General features: G+C 38.1%; 1 protein-coding gene across 1 annotated transcript; it reads right to left on the reverse strand.

The window, feature by feature from the left end:
- Positions 1-1,768: 1,768 nt before the first annotated feature.
- Positions 1,769-16,937, reverse strand: LOC145776682 (uncharacterized). The gene is made up of 16 exons (XM_082587913.1): positions 16,785-16,937; positions 15,770-15,921; positions 14,788-14,906; positions 13,561-13,817; positions 12,921-13,125; positions 12,483-12,602; positions 12,187-12,356; positions 11,456-11,696; positions 9,226-9,708; positions 8,438-8,702; positions 7,369-7,553; positions 5,249-6,072; positions 4,557-4,977; positions 4,145-4,198; positions 3,179-3,356; positions 1,769-3,072 (listed from the first exon to the last, which is right to left on the reverse strand). Exons 1-16 carry the CDS (start codon positions 16,935-16,937, stop codon positions 3,003-3,005), a joined length of 3,897 nt encoding a protein of 1,298 aa, XP_082444039.1. The 3' UTR covers positions 1,769-3,002.
- Between the last annotated feature and the right edge of the window lie 489 nt (positions 16,938-17,426).

Here is a 17,426-nt window from a genome sequence, read left to right on the forward strand (position 1 = left end):
CAAAACTAGACCAACTAATGGCAAAAGACGATCAAAGGAGCCCGATTTGACGGAAACTCTCCAATCTCACAATCTTGATTATCTGGTCTCCTCACTCTTTCTTCGCGTTTTGTCGTTTATACTTTTTTCTAGACCTATTGGCTGCATTTTCCACTTACTTATCCGTCAACCGGGGCTACTTTGATACCCGGGGTAACTTTGATCACCTGGGGCTACTTTGATCATTGCTCAAAATCGCCTGAATTTTTTTTTTTTACTTAGATAGATTCTTCATGGATATATAAATCATATTTTTGTGGTGGTGGATCCCATGAGGTTTGTGCGAGGGAGGTCGGAAAAGGAACTATATATTCAACTATAGTATACATGAATATACTAAAGTATAATGGACTTAATGGTGATCCTGACGGATTACATGCTTTGATTATTATGTAGTAATTAATTATTGTTTAAAAATTCCAATTGTTTTGTATTTCTTCAGGTAGTTACATACATAAATCTATAATCCACTGACTTAGAAAATGGTAAGACATTATAAGCGAAAAGCTGGAGCAAGAAAATATAGAGACTACAGTGATGATGTGCTCGAAGATGCGATAAAACAACTTTACACAGGTAAATCAGTACGAGAGGTTGCTCGAAACTCGGGAATCTGCTATGGAACGTTATGGAACAAGTGGAACAAACGGCACACTAGTACTCCAGGCCATCCAACTGAACTTACACGTACCGAGGAAGAAAACATATTTAAGGTCATAAACCAATTAACGAAATGGAGGTTTCCGTTAACGCCCGAAGAAATCAAAGGAATCGTTAAAGGATATCTCGATCGAGCAGATGTTCGTCGTTTTGACAAGAGGCAAGATGGAACGATAAATTATCCAGGAGACGACTGGATAAAACTCTTCATGTCCCGTTGGAACCTAACAAAGCGGCTTGCAGACAATGTGAAACCGGTGCGTGCTGAAGTTTGCGCAGACGACATAAACGATTTTTTCGATAACTTTGAGAAAGAAGCGGATGGTGTGCTGAACGAAAACATTTGTAACTTTGATGAAACGAACGTAACGAACGAACCCGGTCAAGATAAAGTGATTTGTCAGCGCGGCCTAAAACGTGTAGAAAAGAAACGCGACCATTCGAAACAAAGTTTTTCGATAATGTACAGTGGTTTTGCAAATGGAGAGTTGCTGCCAATAATGGTCGTATACAAGGCAAAGCATGTATATGAGGAGTGGAAGCGAGCCGGCCCCCCTGGGGCAATATACCACGCAACCGAATCCGGGTGGTTCGACAGCCGCATGTTCGAAGTCTGGTTTTTTGAGCTGTACCTGCCAATCGCACGAAGTAAAGAAGGAAAGAAAATTATCATTGGTGACAACCTCGGTTCGCATTTTTCTGCTGAAGTCATCACAGCTTGCAATGAATTCAATATCTCGTTTATTTGTTTACCACCAAATGCGACAGATAAGATGCAGCCTCTCGATGTGGCATTCTTTGGCCCAGCAAAGCGGATTTGGCGATCGGTGCTGAAGAATTGGCGCAAGGAAACACGCTGTCGCTCGACAATCCCCAAAACAATAGTGCCAGGCCTTCTGGCTCGTTTGAATAGCCAACTGGTGTCAAATGGCATCAGTAAGAACTTGCAAAGCGGCTTTGCAGCATGTGGACTTGCTCCAGTCGACAGGAGAAGGGTGCTGAAACACGTACCAATCGACAAGCCAGCACAGACATCCATTTTAAATGAAGCCGTTATGGAGTTCCTGCAAGGTGAAAATTCTCCAACGCCAGGAGCTTTGACCCGTAAACGTGGCAAGAAAATTACACCAGGTAAATAAAACGATTTTTTAAATACACTTCAAAGTTATATTTGTTTCGTCTATATTTGATTCCTTTGTTGAAATGTTGTGACTAGTTTCACATAATGGTAGTGTATGCTGTTTACTTATGAGCCTGTATATGTATTGTGTGTTACAGGTAAGAAAGTAACACTGGCACACTTCAAGAAGACAGAGAAAGCTGCCACTAGTGTAACTCCTGACGCTGACAGTGATCCAGATGACCCTTCTCCAGAGATTCAACCAGCTAAGAAACCCAAACTGAAGCCAACCGAAGCTGAACAGACTGAACCCGATCGCTCCAACATCGAGTTGACTGAATATACTTCACTTGCTGACGTAAAGAAGGATGACTGGGTTGCTGCCATGTACGGAGCCCATTGGTACTTGGGGGTGATCCAGTCCATCAATGAGGAGGAGGATGATGCCAGTGTATCGTTCATGGTACCACCAGGACCCATTACGAAGTTCAAATGGCCAGCAAAGCCAGACGTGTGTAATGTGACGTACGGAAATATACTGGGCAAACTGAAGAATGGTGCGACTCCTGAAGTCACACTCAGGTTTTGGAGTATCACAGCCGAAATGATGGACGATATTGAGGACTAGGCTGTTGCCATATTACTCAAACGAGCCTCATAGGTGTACTAGTCTTGTAATAGTCTATTTCGGACACTGTATCTTTGAAATTAAAATGTCTGCAGACTAATGTTCTAGAAATTGAAATTTTTTTAAAATTTGCCAGGCAATCAAAGAAACCCCACTGAGGGGTTACATTGTTATTTTACTTGATTTGGGCCTATGATCAAAGTAACCCCAACCCGGGGCTACTTTGATCACATTTTGATTTTTAAAAAAAACACAGGTAACATAGTGATTTCGAAAATCACTATGCATACATCCATAGCCAGGATATATAATGTTATGATAAAACACTGACCCATCAAATTCTCTTTGGTTATGGCCCTGATATGATCCGAAAACGCTCAAAATTGATCAAAGTAGCCCCAGTTGACGTTAGCTATGCCGAAAGCAATTCGTTGATATTGGCAAAAAAGAAAGTCGAAAACAAATATGTTTAAATTTGTTTACTGTCCAGTGGAGCCTGATGTGCTCTTGACAAATGTGAGATTTTCTGTTTCCACTGCCATTGAATTACAGTCATTATGCCAACTTTAAACAATTCCAAGATTGCGCTTGCTTGTCAGTCAGATTCACAAGTGATTTGCTGAGTCTGAAATTAAAATTGCAAAAACTGTTAATGTTTTGCAACAGAAAGATTTTCTTATTTATAACCTACTTCAATAATTACATAAATTTGTAAACTGTATGATACTTACTGTAACTCTTCCAAAACAGCATGCTGTTGGCAAGTCTCAAGAAAACGTATTAAATCCACATAAGATATTTCAAGATGCCTCAACATTACACGCTTGATGTTATTGTGGTCACGTATAGCTTTGATAAAAGTGTCAACGGACTGAGAACTGACCAGGACGCTAAGGTTGTCGTTGATACCTAAAATACAAAACCACATTTTACAAAATCCCATATGTGTCTTCCAAAAAACTTATTAGCGTGTAGAAGGAGCATGACCAGTTGCAGTTTACATGTTAGAGAATATCCAGCGTTACATGTTGCAAATAGTTATTTTAGAATACTGCAGCAACAAATGGGCATAAAAATTTCATCAGAATGTTTAGGCCTATTGCCAAGCAAAACTGTTGTTGTCTCTTCGCTTCACAAATTACATCTTGCAATTAAGAGTTTTAGTAAACAAGGTAATTTTTGACAGATTTATTCCCATAGTTGCAATGGACACAAGGTTTGTAGACCACTCTCTCCCAGGGTCTGAGATGTTTTTTTTTTAAAAGAACGATTATCACACAACAAGAAGTTTGCTTCCATGCTTTCTAACTGCCGGGAAGCATGTTTCCATTTTGCACAATGCACTTGCTCCATTGCTCCAACCCACTGGGATAATGTGGGATGGATATCGCATTTGAATGACTACAAGCGAGCTCACCTAGCAATAAAATCTGATGTGACAGTAGTCTATGCTTTCCATAAAGTATTTTTATACCTTCATGTCCTTTAACCTTAACTTATCAAGAGAAATAATTTTGTTATATTTATATGCTGAAGCCTTTAGCGAGCCGACTCCTGTACCATATTGGACGATGTTGGGCTACGGCAAATCTCCATATATACATAGTCTATAGCCTACAAACTTTTAGCTCATAACAATTACAGCACAGTAGGCTATTTGTATTGGGTATTATGGACTAACAAATCATTTACAGTACCAGATAAATCGAGTGTTTCAATTTTCGAAGGTTCTGTTTCCACTTGATGGCGCCCTTGTTGATAAGAAAAAGCAAAGAATTATTAATACTAAAAATAATAGATCTACGGTAAGTATGAAATTAACATTACGAGCCACATAAATCTAACAAAATCGACGAAACATTTCGATCATGAATCACGATTAGAACTTATGTTTTATAATTTGGGTTTTTACCAATATTTTCTGAGCGTTCTTGGGATCCAAAGACGTAAATGTTTAACCTTGTATGCTTTCTGTGATAAACACTGAGGGGACAATTTAGTGTATGAAGTTAAATTGAACAACCGTCGTTTTTCACATAAAGTCAAACAACAAGAAAATCTCAAAACTGAAATATTTTTTATTTGCATAAACTGTAGCCTGTAGACTACCTGAAGCTGTCCGAAGAATATCACAAAATTGCAAGACTTCTGAATCAAAAAAGTTTCCAGCAAGACTTAAGAATTTAAGCTTTGAGCATTTCCTCAAATAATGATTCAGTGAAGATAATGCCAGTGGGCCAATCTGCACAGAGTTCAGTCGAAGATTTTCAATGCTGCCATGTTTGCTGAGGGATTTGGAAAGAACGCATACCCCATTATCTCCAATGTAATTATTGCTCATATCTAAAAACTGAAGCTGCACCAACAATTCAACGGCTCTTGCAACACCCAACATAGCTTCTGGATCATGAACTTGGTTGTTGCTTAAATCTAAATGTTCTAGCGTTGCGTAGGTTGCAGGGTGGCGCAACGCGCTGGCAATTCCCAACACACTTCCATTGCAGAGACAGGCGGACGATACGTCAATTACCTGAAAAATATAAGGATGTTTCCCACAAGACTTCAGCGTAGTCTAGTTTTACAAGGATTATAAAGACGGCTGCGGAAACAATATGCTACAATAAGTTATGATGGTGGTTGGTTTGGTTTTGAATCTTTATCCTTAAGTCACGCGCTAACCAATTGAGCTGGGGCGGACATGTAAGAGCCCCACTAATAAAAAAAAATTACGATGTTTTGCGTAGACCATGTGATATTGACTAAATTTTTATAAGCGTAGCTACAAACGTTTAAGGACATACATTCAAATCACGAAAGCGATGAAGGTTGCTGCATATAGAAGCAAATCCATCTTCCAGTTTGTTGTTTGATAAAATTAATTTCCGGACAAAGATAAGACGTGGTAACAATGCCGTTAAGTGATGACATTGCTCTGTGTCAAACCCTGATTTTGACAAATCGATCGCAGTGAGCGGCACAACTGTTTGTGAGTTGAAGCTGAACAAGGAAAAAAATAGCTGCGATGAGAATATTGTTAATCTTAATGTATCCAAGTAAGGCAGGTATTCCAAAAGTTCTCCAATGTTTTTGTAAGTGGAAACAGTGCACATGTGATAAGGGGAAGCCGAACGAAGAGTGAATTCGAGTGTATGCAAGGCTGCTGGAGAACTCTCGGTACAACAACATTTCAAGCCATTGCATAAAGCCGTGATATCGTTGTCTTTTACATCGGAGACTTCCTCTAATATCGCTTCTTCTAAGAATGGAAGATTACGAAATAAACTTGCTACAAACGTCATTTGCTTCCCACGAAGATGCAGCAACTGCAGACTTCGTATCCAAAACGTCGAGATATCAAGAAATGGGAAAACTGTTCCAGATCTTGTCAAAGCAGGCTGGCACTGCGAAGTAATAAATAAAATAGCTTGTTTGCTTTGATTAGATAGCGAATTGCAATGTCTGAGTCGCAGTTCACTTCCACCATTCAAATGTTCATTGGTTGAGATAGATCTACCGTCTACACTCGATTTAGTCAGAAATGATGTCGATGTCACTCCTTTTATTTCATAGAAAGTTTGCAATGTCAAATGCTTAACAGCTTCTCGAAGGTGAACGGTGTGGGCGTCTGCAAAGTTGAACATAAAGTAAGTCACTTCACAGTGTAGATTCTAACGATTTGTTTTAGCCTGATGCTGCGAGTACGTTGTTGCAATATCGAATTACACTAGCTTTCGGAACACAGTTCCCTAGTCATGTGCTATATCGTCATAGCACATGACTAGGGAACAGCTAGGAAACTGTGTTCCGAAAGCCAGTGTAATTCGATATTGCCACAACGTACTCGCAGCATCAGGCTAAAACAGATCGTTAGAATCTACACTGTGAAGTAAGCAACAATCATGCTGCTAAAAGCGAAACTCAATCAATTGCATATGGTAAGTCAACTGACAATAGCAAAGTTAGTTTTAAAAACTAACACTTTTCAATTTTTCGCTCACATGTAGGCTACCAACCGCATTAGGCTATGAATCCGACTGTCACTGTCTAAGCCAGAAACAACAAAAGTAATAACAACAAAAGTAATATATTTTGTAATATTTTTGGCATGAATCGAACCAAGGCTTATGTGGAACAAAGGCGAAAGGAGACAAAGCATTGACCGCCACTGAGCAATTAGGCAATGCTAGTTCTAGAATAAGAGAAACAGGAATTATGAAAAAAGCAGTAGCCTACAAACAAGCCAAGACTAGCTATGTAAAGTAGCAACTCATTTTTCTGAATTGTAGGCATCTATCGCCTTCATGTGAACCATGGTCACTTGGTCAGGGCGGTTGAGACGAGAGGATGATTTGGGCCTGGTAAAAATGAGACTCTCAGATCCCAAATTTAAACACTTCTAAGAAAAATGCACTATGTCCAACAAATACTAGGCGGTTTATGCAAGATCCCGGACCCCTTAGAATGGTTACGGGCCCTTAAAATCATCCTAGGCCGGGTCCAAAAATATGTTCTGGACCCCTGTGTCAACCCTACTGGTTGGTTTGGTTTTTGCATCTTTATCCTCGGACTGACAAAGGTTAGGTTGGGCTATTCCTGGTAGTTTCGCATGCTTGTATAGAGGCTTTTGAGGAAGGGCCGGTTACCGAGATTGACAGAGTAAAGTTTCCGATTGTTGAAGTGTTGTTGCCGGGAATTATTCCATCCATTAGGTGCCGCTGAATGGAGAGCAGTCCTTCGAATGCGCTGCTCAAGCGCACACCCCGAGAGTCGAACCAGCGCCGCTAGATCTTGAAGCTTCTTCGTTCACGAAGTCACGCGCTAACCAACTGGGCTATCGGGGAGAACTAATCACAACCATATACTGACCATGATCCATGGTAAAACAACTCAACACAAGCATTTTAACAAAATAGTTACTAACCTGCGGCATTGCTTTGTTGTATTAACGTCGAAATGACGCATGTTATTTGTTCTGCCACTTCACTGTTCAGTGAACAACAAAACAAGAAAAAGTAGCGCAAGCGTACAGCGCTTTGCAATGACGATGCGTGTTCACTCACAGTGTCAATTAAATCCTTTTTATCCAAACATTTTAAGCAGAACCAACTGAAAAAGAAATTCTCATGAGTGGCGTGTCTGTTGTTGTCCTATCACCATTCATTTCAAAAAGTTTACTTTTCAGAAGGCAGTCAGTCGCAGTCGCAGATGCAATAAAGTTTTAATCGATTGATTGAATCGCAGGCCCGGTTAACGAGATTGGCAGAGTGGAGTTTCTGATTGTTGAAGTTTCGTTATCGGAGAATTATTCCATCCATTAGGTGCGCTGAATGGAAAGCAGTCCTTATAATGCGTTGCTCAAGCGCACACCCAGTGACCCAGAAGCTTCTTCGTTCACGAAGCCACGCGCTAACCAATTGAGCTATCTCGGGCGCATAGATAAGATAAACTATTAGATAAATAAGTCTTATTTTGTAAAAATACCGTGAGTCGTCATCATTTTTTTATGTGCGTAAACAATCTTAATCTAATACTTGTGATAGCTATCAGCTCGAACAATTTTCATAACCAGAAAGATTGGTCAAAAATGAAAAGTTTGCCGATAGGTTTCCATGGCACTCCTACTGAAAATGACACATTTCAAACTAAAGCTTTACATTAACTCGCACTTTAGATAAATTCTGGCAGTTTTGTAGTGGTTTCGAACCACTGATGTAGGCCCGGTCACCAAGACGAACAAAGTAAGGTTTCTGCTTGCTAAACTGTTGTTGTTTGTAAGTTATTATATTCATTAGGTGCTACTGAATGAGGAGCAGTCCTCAAAATGCGTTGTTTCGTTAATAAGTCCCTCAAAAAGCTAAATGGTCAAAAAGCGCCAATATGAGTAGCCTAGGGCCAATTTCACTTAAGTTAAGATGAAACAGCTGCGGACTGTTGCTATTGTATTCTTATTTTAGTTTCATTTTAAATGTGAAACGTTATTTTACACTTACAAAGCAGCAGCGTAATCTTCAAAGAGAACATGAGAAAATTTCGTCAATGAAGGTTCTCTTTGTAGTTGAAGCAGCACACCTCGTCGTATTAAGTCATTGGCTGTTGTTGGGGATGGCGGGTTATAAAAATTTCCGCTTTTTCCATTCATCGTTCGTTGAACAATTTCTTCCCAAAAGACTGAGTCATCGTCATTGAATCTAAATCCCTCAAAGAAGTGTTTAATCAAATCACCCAAAGTTTCCGCAGTTGCCGGCTGTCGCTGTTCTGCATGTAGAAAGTTATGATTTAAAAACCTGGGATAGCCTACCAGATTATAGGATGCAGTATGAAGAAGCCACAGTACTTTCCTTGCATATATTGCTTTTATCTTATAAATGTCCTGATTTAGGGCTCAAAGATCTCATTGGTACCGGGCAAAAAATATCCTCTCAGCGGCCTTGATGAGATATCTAACTCCATAGAACTTGACAAAAAATATGTATTAGAGCTTACCAATGTTTCATCAAAAAATGTTAGTACGAAAACTTAATGAGTAGCCAATAAATGGTTAATTTAATATAAATAATATTTTGCTTGATAGTAAGCCTAACGTTTCGTAAGATCTTTTTCTTTGAAATAGGCTAATCCTTTCTTGTCAAAAGGGTAACAGAGTCAGACATTGCTTTATCCGGTATCCGAACTAAGACGTTGCTTTATCCGGTATCCGAACTCAAATATGAATGCAGTTTACTTTTAAGATATTGAAGTAGATTTGCACAAGCTATTGTTTGTCATGGTGTTGGCCTACCTGTTTTTTCTGTCCACATGGATCCCAACAGGAAAATAATCATGGGTGACGTCAGGAAGCCTTTATAAACATCTCTTTGAAAAACACGACAAAAATTTAAGAAGTTTTTTTCGGTCTGTACGTGATTGTTTCCACGTTTGTCGTTTGTCCACTTCAAATACAACCTCGCATGCGTTATGACGTCATGAGTTGTGAAACCACTGATGCAGTAACTTTGCCATTTTTCCGACCTCCGTGATGTAAAATAAGCAAGATTGGAGTAAAGCTTCATTTGACTTCTACTGCAGTCGTTATCTCCAAGCGTGGTGGATATGATCACGGAACATGCAGACCATCTCAACCCACAAATAACATCACTCAGCTCTGACATCCCATCCGTTTTAGCATCCTGCATCCGCTCTACGCCGTCAAAGATGAGCAGAACGTTCCTCCCGTCTGATTGTTTGAATATAAATTCCACTTCATCGACAGTAAACTGCTCACCTAGATTACAGATAATACTTACAGTTAAAGTTTTTAGAAGTATTGGAAATATATTAGCTATTTGGTCAGTTCAGTTTAACAAATTATAGCCCTATAGGCCGTAGACATTTCTCTCTAGAGCAGCGTACTGTTCATAATCATGAGAGAACTCAAGAGCAATAGTCGAAGGGGCGTCACTCCGAAATCGACGGCATGCTTGTGTCTTGCCACAAACACAGTTGTAGCGATCCATTATTTCAACATATAAGTTTTCCTGCCTTTTACTAAAGTTTCTGTAATTTTCCATGTAAACTGCTCCCGAAGTAAATAGAAAAAAGGGAACAGAAAATAAAAGTGTTTGTTCGTCCTTTGACGAGAGCTCTAGCTCTATCAAATCGGACGAGCTCACACGAGACGAACTCTATCACATCAAACCAGCTCAATTAGACAAAAAGCTCTATCAAATCGGACCAGCTCACATCAAACCAGCCCAGTTAGACCAGTTCAGCTCTCAGAAAACATTAAATTGATTGTTTAGTTAAAAATGTAATGATTTGTAATAATGTTTCCCTGTTCCGTAATTTCAATAATGTTTCCCTGTTCTGTAATTTCACTATTCTGTAATGTATAAATTCAAATTGTGGTAGAGAACTACAATATTATATGAACACCTTCTGATAACTTAAAATTATAATTCGAATAACAATTGTGTTAACGTTTTAACTCCTTAAATTTGAGCTAAACTTGGTACCCATGGTTCCAATTTAGCCCAAATTTGGGGGGGGCCTCTGTAGCGATCCATTATTTCAACATATAAGTTTTCCTGCCTTTTACTAAAGTTTCTGTAATTTTCCATGTAAACTGCTCCCGAAGTAAATAGAAAAAAGGGAACAGAAAATAAAAGTGTTTGTTCGTCCTTTGACGAGAGCTCTAGCTCTATCAAATCGGACGAGCTCACACGAGACGAACTCTATCACATCAAACCAGCTCAATTAGACAAAAAGCTCTATCAAATCGACCAGCTCACATCAAACCAGCCCAGTTAGACCAGTTCAGCTCTCAGAAAACATTAAATTGATTGTTTAGTTAAAAATGTAATGATTTGTAATAATGTTTCCCTGTTCCGTAATTTCAATAATGTTTCCCTGTTCTGTAATTTCACTATTCTGTAATGTATAAATTCAAATTGTGGTAGAGAACTACAATATTATATGAACACCTTCTGATAACTTAAAATTATAATTCGAATAACAATTGTGTGGAAATTAGTTCATGGAGTCAGATAGCCAAACTAGATAAATTAGACAGATAGAAATTTCGTCAGGCAGTTAGACAGCCTTCATCTTAATTTAACTTATAAACAAACCATTCTCATACTTATATATAACCTAAATAAAATATAACCACACAGTCACATGGTCTTGAGCGGTATTGAGTCATAGCCCTATCGAGCGTTGAATCAGGACTCTCACCACCAGGCTATGTAATTGACAATTAGGTCACCAGTTAATTACTGTATTATGGCAGTAGATAATAGTCCTATACTTCCTGCTTGTAATTATTAGGCGCTTTGACAGCATTAATGTGGTGTGATAATGCTGCTTCATTCATAAATGTGATTGTTTAAAACAAGTTTTACTTTTTGACATGATTTTCCAAGCTTTTTATCGTCAAAATATCAAAAACTGGGATGACATAAACTATTAACATCAAAGTTCCAAGAGATGTCGGTCAAACAAAAATTAATTGGAAATGCTTTGACACTCACAGCACTGTTCAATAACACATTCACTTAGACTGGTATAGGGTGCTCTTGACTTGATCAAAGCCAAGTCGATGTAAAATACAAATCGGTGCGAAAGGACGTCTTGAATGGAATTTTGAGTTGCCCAATCGTAGCAAATCTTTTTTAACAAAGTCGTCTTTCCACAAGACCATTCCCCTTTAACTATCAAATGAAACGGTTTGTGGGCTTTGAACATGTCTCGCCACGAAGGAAGTGGAGTTTTCTGTGAAAAACCAAAGATAGAACTATGAAAAGTTAAACAATAACAAGAAATTCGATTTCTTGTGAAGTTTCGATAATGAAATAGACCTTGGCTACTTGAAGCAAACAAGTAGGCTATTAATTACGAATATTAGCTCAGACTACTCAACACACTGCCTAATTGAAAAAATCGTAAAACAAGCTATTGAAGTCTACGTTTCAACCCTTGCCATTGAATACGGCCAAGAAAGATTAATTTGTTTGTTTAAGAAGCATTTACTGCCGTTCATAGGCCTATTAGCGAAACTTACATACGGTACCACAAAAGCTTTCTTTTTGAGTGAAAACGCTTACGAAGTCTCGATCCCACATGTAAAATATCAGAATCATCTATGCGTAGAATAGGCTTTTTCATTCCGAAAAGGATTATTCCTCGTAAGTGAACGTGTTATAAATCATCCTAACTTTGGAAAGATTAGATGTAACACTGAGAGAAATATTGTAGCAGAGACCTCTTCCGACGAATCTAGCTTGTTTATGTTAAACATGACGTTGTCCATGTGAATCCGAAACTGGAAGTCAGCTTGAAGAGGAGTGATCTCAAAATACTTGGTGATGTATAGCTCTCTTAATCGTTCTTCAATCAGTGATGCAGATGTTTCCAAATCAGAATTCTGAAAATCTTTCAACAAAAAATGTATTTTTTTATCATAAATTTTGTTTATCTGGCAGTTGATGCAAGACAGCCAGGCTATACAGTACAGTAGGCTACATCTTTCGCTCTGTTAATATGCTGCAGAAAAATTACCTTTTATGAAAACATCATTGTTGATTCTTTGTAAAATTTGTGATTCTTCAAGAGTCAGATTGTGTTCCAATTTAGCGCCAGTGACTGCTTCATTCATGTCTCGTTTGTTTGAATCCACACCTTGTTCAAAATCATAAAATCAAAATTGATACAAGATAGGATCAGAAAAATCAACCGCACACCTGACACGCCATACCATTAACGATTGTACCACTTTCTGTCCATATCAAAATGTACCCTAGTCCCTATTGAACATTGAACGGAAGAACTAAAACTTGGCTACTTTATAACATCATCTACATGTAGTCAGAGAAAAACATGGTCAATCTGCAGTGGTAAAGGATCAAGGATGGGCTCTCAAACTCAGTCACAAAGGCTCAAACGACAATAATTTACTTTATAGGCTATGTTAGTGCAAAGGGAAAGAAACTTACGAACCTGATGTTTGCTGTTTTTTCAAGTGATGTTCGTTGAGCTCAATAGCAGGAGTCGTGGTCATTTGGTTGTATTTTGTTATCAATAGACTTTCAACCTTTCTACCGCTTTTAGCAGATTTTGGACAATCCATATGAAGCAATCCGATGATCCTTTTCTGACCAAAATTAGACATAAAATCTTCCCACGATTCAGTCTTCTTTTGGCTCTAAATTTGATAGATTAACACGCCAGCGCTTTATAAAATATACATGACACATCTTGTGCTGCATGTAGCCTAGGACAGCAGTTTAAATTAAGCCAAGTGATATGGGCTACTGATAAGTTTTCATTGTTATGGTAGAGGTAGAGAAAAGAAATGATCCCAACTTACAGTATGATCAACAAAAGGTGAACTTTAACAAATCAGGTTAACAACTACTCAAGGTTTTTATGTTTGAAGCAAATTGAAAAATATTTTTTTATCCAGGCAGTAACTTAGATAGAAATTGAATCTGAATGAAAAAATTTTTATCAGCAAAGCGAGCATTTAAAAAATTAACAACTAATTAAGCCTACAGTCTGTTGTTTAAGGCTTCTGCTTAGTTCCTTGTTTTATAATGTGAAAAGCAACACATTAATCCTTTTTAAGGCATTGTTGTACCTTTGCAAGTGCTCTGCTATCTTTCAGTAGTAAATACATTTCATCTCTTTCATCCAGGGTCAAAGTTTGCCATCTCATTGCATCAATTAGTTTGACGTAAGCAGTTTCGTCATAATCTTCAACGTGATTTTTGATGACGTCGTCTTGCCATTTTCGAGCTGACACTTTGTAGCACTGAAGGCGGTCGAGCACTGAGGCAATGTATTTATATATTTTCCCAAAAGATTCCTCAGTGATTTTGTAATCGTGAACGACATCTGTGATTACAAGATATAGGCTTTGTCATAAAAGTTCAAAGGCTTGTGTTTTAACATCTGATTTCGAACCAGTACGCCCGTCGCCCCTCCGCGTCGTACAAGATTGTTTCTTTAAGGCAGTGGTCGGGAACCTTTTTGAGTAAGAGAGCCATTGAAATTACATTTTTGGGAGTACATTTTCGTGATAACCATAGGTAATACTGTAATGCTTCAAAACTTAATACAATTAACAGGTGGTGGCACTGGTGAAGTTTTGAAAGTGGGAACGTGTCTTAGCAAGAGGAGAAAAACAGCGGGGTTTGGGGGTCTCCCCCACCAAAAAGAAAAATTACAATTAATTTGGTGCATTCTGAGCGAATTTTCAGCTCTTACATTGTAATGAAAAGTTAAGGTAAAACTTTTGCAGTTTTCACTTTAGAAGATTGTTTTTTTTTTCGCAAGCCAAATGCCGTCTTCAAAAGAGCCATATAGGCCTATGGCTCTCGAGCCATAGGTTCCCAACCCCTGCTTTAAGGTGTCATGCTTGGATCAGGCTTCAGTAGCCGGAAACAATGACTTGCTTTTTTGGGTGAGGCCAGGGATTCATAGCATATGAATATCCCTGTGGGTGAGGCTATAATTGCATCACGTAACTTAACAATAGACAGAGACTTATTTTCATTGCGAAACAGGACATTTCCCTTCAGCGTTTGATAATCACCTACAGTAGCCCACCTCAATCATTGTAATTAGTCAACGGTAACACTCAGAAACATGCACAGGGTAGGCTATCACATAAAAATTGCCTCCTGCAAATTTTTGTCACAAAATTAATCCCCGATGCTGAATTTAAATTGATATATGTGCTTGATTTTTATAGGTGTATAACTACTTCATTTGACAGATTTTACTAAACATATTTCATGAATAACGAAATAACCTTTACAACAAAAACTAGCTCACAGGAAACATATCGAAATAGCTATTTCACCTTTCATTTGCTGCTTAAATTTGTGCAGACGAATCACATCGAAAAGAGGAGTAGCTTGATGATTTAAAGGCTCTTCATTCCACCATTTCCAAGAAGGATGTTTGAGTTTGCATAAAAATCTGTAAAAAGATTTTAGGAGCGCTGTATTCAGAGATGCAGCTGATTTTAGGGTAAAATAGCAAATGCCTCTTTTTTTACAAAGAATTTAAGAAACTGGGCCATCTTTGTTTACATTTGACATCGAAATTAACGCCACGGGTCTCACAATTTCATTGTTGATGCGTCGTAAAGCCTTATAAAAATTTCTATACTAAGTGCGTCGCATTGAAAATCGTTTGAGAACCACGGGCCTATACGCTACGTTTTAAAACAACATTTATTTGGTCTTTTACATTTCTTAGGAACAAAACTACCTGAGATAAGTTTTTTAATACTGCACAAGAAAAAGTGCTTGATTTTAACACAGTACTATTTTCATGACAAGTTAAATCCTTTATTTTCATTGTGCATTATGTAATTCAACAATCTTTTTTTTGTAAATGTGGGACGAAAAAGAACTTTGTAAGTTGTTGGAGCTTGATTCTTCTTTTGTCTACTACAAACTCTAGAAATGACTTGGTAAATTATTAACAAAAGTAGGGTGTCCGTAAATGCTATTGCCATACATATCAAAAACGTGCTTATCCACAAATCCTATTAAATTTGACATGAGTTTTTAACTTCCCGATTCATATTGAAACTATCAAGTAGGGTAGCCTACAGCTTCATTTCCATGTCTGATATAATTATTGCTCAAAAAAAGTTGCTGAATCCATCATTGGTTTGCAAAACGCTGAAGACAATTCAACTTATTTGGCAACATGACAAGGAGACTGCAATATAGTTTGTGATATTATTTAAAGTACCATAAATGATATTTTTTAACTGATATCGAAAACATTTTAACTATATGGCAACATAAGCAATAAGCAATTAAGCATACCGTATCAGAATAAAAATTAAATCAATTTCAAGATCTGCCATGCCAACATCTTTTCCATCTTCCCTGAAGAGAATGTCAAACATTTCTTCATTTATGGATCTGGAAGGTCCTTGGCATAAGTTTTCAAAAAGTTTCTTGTTTCGATTCAAAATCTGCGAGTCAAGTCTTTTTAAATAGCGTGCACTGTAATCAATCTGGAGCATAACTGACATGGAGCGAACCCCTTCAAGTTGAATGTGAACACTGCGTCTCTTTTGGGCTTTGGCTATTGTTTGTAAAAGTACAAAACAAAACTTGTTATTTTTTTGCTTGTGGGTATTTTTATTCTCGGACCGAGAAAGCTTCAGTGAAATCTGGAAGTTTTCTATACTTGTAAAGATTTTGAATCAATGACGCAGATCCAGCCAATGAGGTTGATAAAGCTTTTGGATTAGCATTGAAGTCTTAGAGTCTGTAATTTAACGACTAATTGCCGTTAAATAGAGATACAGTATCGTTGCCAGCGAGGTTCATGGGATGCTTTTGAACCCTGAATGGTATTGGCGGCAGTAACCTTTTCCTAGGGGTCCATGAACTTGAAGAAACCATTTAGTATTCTTTAGATATAATGCATTTTTCTTAGAAGTATCTTGATTTAGGACCCAAAGATCTCATTGGTACCGGGCCCAAATTATTCTCTCAACGGCCCTGTGGAGAGCTGTTCTTGAAACACGTTTTTTAAGCTCACACTCCAACAGCTGAAGTTTTATTGCTTGCCTTGCATCTGGCCACGCACTAAACTGTGACCAATGAGACCTTTGGAGAGCTATGTTTACCCCTCTAGTACAAACTCCTAGTCATGCCACTGATGATTATTGTTATTAGCAAGTAGGCTGCGGCGGTTAGAATAGAAGCAATTTTTTTGGTAGAAACAAAATTCATAACAATAAATTCAATTCGAAACGAAATTAAAGGAAGACTTTTTGTTGAGTTGTAATATTTTGTTGTAATATCTTGTCAAGTCACAGGCACTGACCTTTTGCAGTTGTGGCTCGCACTGATGTTTTCTTGGTAAATTTTCAAGCAAAAACCAACGCATTACGTCTGTTCCATCATTTAGCAGCAGAGCGCAAAGCCTTCCTGACCACTCTAACTTCTGGTGGTCTGTTGCCAAAGTGTTAGCTGTCATGACTTCAGGAAAAACTCACAAACAAAAGTTTTCGTTTACGGATAATCTATTTGATTAAATGTTACTAGTTTGTACTATCTATTTGATAATCCAGTGCTTTCATTCTGCCCAAAGTTTCCAAACAAAACACCCTAACAGTTACAGTAGGTCTATGTCAAGTGGGTTTGTCTTGTAAAAATCCTTGACTGGTAATAGCTGTACTTCACCAAACAAAAGAATTTCGTGTTCTTACGCTTTAATCTTGTTCAAATGCTCAAAGACGTTTCTGATCGTAGTTGTATAATGAACAATGCCTGTCAAACACAATAGCGTACCAGTTTCCATGGATGCTCTGTTCTTTTGTAGCCGAGTGCGCACAAACTATGACGTTTCAACATTACGCTCAAGCCAGTTTGGATTTGTCTGGTGACGTAAAGCGGCGCAGTTGCTCTTCACTAAATCAGTTCTTTTCTACATTAATTTAACATCAGCACACGTTGAATCAATGTA

Source organism: Aplidium turbinatum, chromosome 9, assembly GCF_918807975.1.
Source record: "Aplidium turbinatum chromosome 9, kaAplTurb1.1, whole genome shotgun sequence".
Lineage (NCBI taxonomy): Eukaryota > Metazoa > Chordata > Ascidiacea > Aplousobranchia > Polyclinidae > Aplidium > Aplidium turbinatum.

Bases quoted from the DNA above. Each gene is read 5' to 3' on its own strand.
- LOC145776682 (XM_082587913.1), bottom strand. From the start codon at position 16,937: ATGACAGCTAACACTTTGGCAACAGACCACCAGAAGTTAGAGTGGTCA. The intron at 14,907-15,769 runs GTATGCTTAATT...ATCTTTTTACAG, and splicing joins TTAATTTTTATTCTGATACG to ATTTTTATGCAAACTCAAAC. The intron at 12,603-12,920 runs GTTCGTAAGTTT...ATTTTGAACAAG, and splicing joins GAAAAAACAGCAAACATCAG to GTGTGGATTCAAACAAACGA.